The sequence below is a fragment of the Hakea prostrata genome, chromosome 2 (genome assembly GCF_041222555.1).
Source record: "Hakea prostrata isolate BN-2017 chromosome 2, UWA_Hpros_2, whole genome shotgun sequence".
In the NCBI taxonomy this organism is placed as follows: domain Eukaryota; kingdom Viridiplantae; phylum Streptophyta; class Magnoliopsida; order Proteales; family Proteaceae; genus Hakea; species Hakea prostrata.
The window spans coordinates 1,347,578-1,352,124 of record NC_142601.1 but is presented as its reverse complement, the minus strand read 5'-3'; the positions used below and the strand labels follow the sequence as shown (position 1 = coordinate 1,352,124).

At 45.9% G+C, this 4,547-nt stretch overlaps 1 protein-coding gene across 1 annotated transcript; it reads left to right on the top strand.

The window, feature by feature from the left end:
- Positions 1-745: 745 nt before the first annotated feature.
- On the top strand, positions 746-1,897 carry LOC149023188 (Ribosomal protein L17 family protein). The gene is made up of 2 exons (XM_089143744.1): positions 746-1,118; positions 1,271-1,897. The coding sequence occupies exons 1-2, from the start codon at positions 851-853 to the stop codon at positions 1,675-1,677; spliced, it is 675 nt and encodes a 224-aa protein (XP_088999870.1). The 5' UTR covers positions 746-850; the 3' UTR covers positions 1,678-1,897.
- Positions 1,898-4,547: the final 2,650 nt, after the last annotated feature.

The window sequence follows — 4,547 nt, the reverse complement described above, 5'->3', positions numbered from 1 at the left end:
ATCCGCGGCCGCCGGCACTTCTGCCGCGTTTATTGTTCCGGCCTTCCTCTGTTCGAGGCCACTATTCTGACCCCTCCGCTCGTCCCCGTCCCCGGGCCGTTGTCCGTGGCCCCCGGCCCCCCCCCTCCTTCCCTCCTCTCCGTTCCCCCCCTCTCTTCCTCTGTTCGCTGCCCCGTTCCGCTCTGTGGTCGCGCCTTCCCCTCCCTGCTCTGGGTTCCCCCCGTTGCTGCGTCGGGCGTCTCGGTGTTCCCATCGCTCGTTGCTCCCCTCTCCGCCCTCCTGGCCTCCCTTCCGGTGGGTGCCTCCTTCCGCCCTTGTTCCTCCGTCTCTCCCGCTCCTCCCGCCTCTCCCCGCCCGCCTCGCTGGCTCTCTCCGGCGTCCTTCTTTCCGCTCCCGTCTCCCTCTTGGCTCGCTTCCCTTCCGGGTCTCCGTGCTTCTCTCTCTCCCTCTCTTCCCCTCTTCCCCCCCCCCCGGCCGGCTCGGGCTGGTTTGTTCTCTCTCCCTTTCGGTTTTTTTATTATTCTTTTCGTTTTTCTTGCCTTTTCTTGTGCGTGGCTCTCGGCCGTCGGCGCGCGGCGCTGCTGCCGCTTCCCGGTTATTCACTTATTGGGCGTACATGTAAACTGCTGGGCCACAACCGAAAATCACTAGGGCACGTTTGGTACGTTCTTAAAGAACGTTTCGGATAAGGTTTGTGAATTTCGTTCCTGGTTGTGGTCCTGCGGTAAAGAATCGGGGAGAAAACAGAAAAGGGGATAAAGCGAACAGAATTTGCTGCAGCGGATAAGGGAAACGGTCGAAGAGACCGAGAGAGGGAAAAGAAAATAGCAGTGATCATATTCACATCAAAATGGCGTGGATCTCTTGCACCGCGACAATGCAGACGAATGCCGGTTCTTGTCGCGTTGGTCTTGGTCAGGTGTGGAGCATGGCATCTGTGAGGTCGGCTCTCCCGTCCGTTGCCTCTACTCCATGTCCTGCCCTCCGATTCCCGCATACGGCCTCCTCCTTTCCTTCGTCTGTGCACCTCCGCTTTTCTCAGCGGAAAATCAAGGCTCTTCCTTCTTTCACGAGCCTCTCTCTGGACAGTCATCTCCTCTCTTTCGGTTCGCGGCAAGGTAGAGCAAACTCGTCTTGTTTTCTTTTACGCTACTGTCCAGAGATGCTTGATTCGTGGGGCTTCTGATTTTTCCCTCTAAAGACTTAGCTTCGCTGCCCGGAAAACCTGTGGTGGAGCTCTAATATTTTTTTCTTCCTTTCTCTCCTGCAGATTACCTCTCTGACCATACTCTCACCATTATTGACAATGGCGGTCGATTCTTAGCCATGAGACACGGAAGGCGAGTGCCCAAACTCAACAGGCCTCCAGACCAGCGTCGGGCATTGCTGCGGGGCCTCACGACTCAGCTTCTTAAACATGGTAGGATCAAAACCACTAGAGCAAGAGCGAGTGCCGTGCGCAAGTATGTCGATAAGATGATAACTTTAGCGAAAGAAGGATCTCTTCATAAGAGGAGGCAGGCTTTGGGTTTCATTTACGAGAAGCAGATCGTCCACGCATTGTTTGCGGAAGTCCAAGATAGATACGGCGAGAGGAATGGAGGGTATACGAGGATAATCAGGACCCTACCAAGGCGAGGAGACAATGCACCCATGGCCTACATCGAGCTTGTCTAGGTACTTTTTCTGTTTTAGATAGATAAAAATTTATTGTTGAACAATGTAGCTGCCCTAGGTAAAGCGGTATCATCAGCTTTGGCAAGTGTCTTTCCCTTTAAATTCCATATGCAGCACTGATTATTTCCATGGTCTTATATTTTTCGGATGTTTCTTGTACTGATAATCCATCATACATGGTTCTACTTTTTTTTTTTTTTTTGTTCATTATTTTCCCCCTTCTTTTTTTCGTATTCTGTTTCTTTTTCTTGGATGAATCGTGAGATTGCATTGAAAATTAATGTAAAGCAAAACCAACGGAAAAATTATTTAAAGAGAGAGGCTTCTTGAGAACTCTGTAGATACCTAATGTCATATTTAGAAATTTCCAATTCCTCAGGATCATCAAAAACAACTTGAGGCTCAAACTGGAATGTGAGAGTGACTGCATAAAGGGTAATGAAGTCCTTACAGTTCGAATATGATCAGAAAAGGATCCTTGAGCATACTCTTTCTATATGGTGTCATGTGTCCTGGTTGGGTAATCTTCAAAGATCCTTCCTTTGGCTGTGTCCCCTCTTGGGGCCTTTCACTCGTGTGCCAATACATATCAGGACAGTGGTACTCTAGTTGTCATTGAATATGGCCATCCAATCTTTAACATTTATCTGTGGACTGGAAGTATTGGAACAATTCGATATCTAATGGGAATATACAACTTAATTTGCCATACTTGAGCTGGAGTAGTTTTCATGATTTACTATTCTTATTGCTGCTTGTCTTCTTGATTTGTAGAATTCTGTGGAATCATAAGCTTCTCTGATACAGAGATGCAGTTTCTACTGTACATTTCTGCAAATACTTTGCAAAGGCTCTAAGACATTAGGAGGATGATATGAGAATGACATTTGGATCATCACTGTGAAACCCGACCATGATATGTTGATGTAACCCAAGTTTTGGATCAGTCTTCACGATCCTCTCAAATGAACCACCTAACAGATAATCAATCCACGGGAAGTTTCTTTCAAATTTTGTAACCCACGGGGAATGGAATTGAGAAAAGAATAGTGTATGGGAGGGAATTTGGAAGGTTGGGGTTTTAGTTATATCTAAGATGGGATGGTTTTGGTGAAGAAAATGGGAAAATTTAGGTTAATAAAGATCCTTAGATGGGTTGGGTTTAGTTTAGAAAATTGTATCTTGGGTATAGAAAGAAAGAGTTAGGGAAAATTTGGGTTAAAAAAAAAAAAATCAAATATGGGATGGGTTTTTGGGAAGTTTATGGTTTTGGGATATCCAGATAACACTCTAGCTAGGATGGGGGTTGGGAAGCTTGCCATTGGGTCAATCTTGAATTCTTGAATGAATCTTGGAATCTTCTCTTCTTTCTTGATCTTTCTTTTCCTGCTCTCTGTTTTCTTTCTTTTCTTCTCTTCCTAAGCTGCTGCAAGATCAAGAAAAGAAAGGGGAGGGGGATGGGCTGGGAAAGGGTGGTGGTTTTTTTTTTTTTTTTTTTGGGGGGGGGGGGGACAAGAGGGAGGGTTAGGGGCTTGCTGCCGCAAGAGGAAAAGAGGGGTGGGATGGTTGTGCAGGGTTTTACAAGGGAGTGGGAGTAGGGACAGGGCAGGGTCTTCACTTACTTGTTGAGTCAGTGGACTTGTACACTCTTAGGCAGCTGTAGAATCTCTCACAAGGCTGTCACAAGGAGAAATTGAAGAAGAAGAATCTTGAGCGCTCTCAGCCGTGGGGATCCTTCTTGGAACCACAACTCTAATTCCTTTAATGCTCAATTGTATTAATTCAATCTAAATTTCTTACAACGTGTGGGGCCTTTATATAGCTTTTTTATAATGATGGAAAGACAGTTGGACTTGAACTCTAACAAACAACTTGGACTTTGATTAGGGAATCCAATTTGGATTGGGAATCACTTAACAACTTAGCTAGCAGCTCAACAACTAACAAGCAACTTGAAAAAAGGGTTCTCTTAAGGACCACTAAAATTTCCAAATAAAATAACAATATCCACAAGGAATCTTACTTTAAAATTGATTCCAAGTTGAAGAATTTGATTTGGGGTGACATGTGAGGTTTCATATGGTCTTCTTGAATCTTGACTGGCATTTCTCACGAGATTGTTGAAGCTTGGTTGATCCATTTAGGTAGGAGGCAACAACTTTGGCAGTTAGGAATTTGGATTTAGCCAATGGGGAATGCATGATCTATCTGAGGCTTTTTTTAAGGTTTGGCGGGGGTGGCGTGGGGGGAAGGTTTAATGCTGAGTCAATCCTGACAAAAGTGTAGCAACATCGTTGGGGAAAATTATGAAAGCTAAGTTCTGATTTCAGTGTCTATTCTCCAGCAGATCACTCAAATTATACTAGAAAGGGGCTTTCAGAAACTTCTTCTTTGTTCCTTTTTTCTTTTTGTTGGGGGGGGGGGGTGTGGAATACGAAAACTTAGGAGACTAGCTAGCTAAGGGCAGGGCTGGGCTTTTCCAATCTCAGTCCCAGCCCTGAATGTTCTTAGCTAAGCCCATTCTTGCCTTAACCCTGATTCAGGGCCTAGGATTCTTGTCTCTAATCCTGAGCCTTGATGGGCCAAGCCAAGCCCATTCCAGCTCTAATTGTCCCTAATTGGGTTGGATCGGGATGGGTGGCCTGTCCTTGATGGCCCCATCTATATCCCTAATTGGCCATGTCCCTATCCTTGTCCTTGATGGCCCTGTCCTTGTCCTTATCCCTAATTGGCCCTGACCCTGACCCTGTCCTTGTCCTTATCCCTAATGGCCTTGTTCTTATTCGTGGTTGGCCTTGTCCTTAACCCTAAGCAAATTTGAATCATATATAATTGTTCGATGGATATTTTATTGCTAGAATAGGGCAAGT

Excerpts from the sequence above, each read along its gene's own strand:
- LOC149023188 (XM_089143744.1), top strand. The coding sequence starts at position 851 with ATGGCGTGGATCTCTTGCACCGCGACAATGCAGACGAATGCCGGTTCT. Across the intron at positions 1,119-1,270 it reads CTCTTTCGGTTCGCGGCAAG|ATTACCTCTCTGACCATACT; the intron begins GTAGAGCAAACT and ends TCTCTCCTGCAG.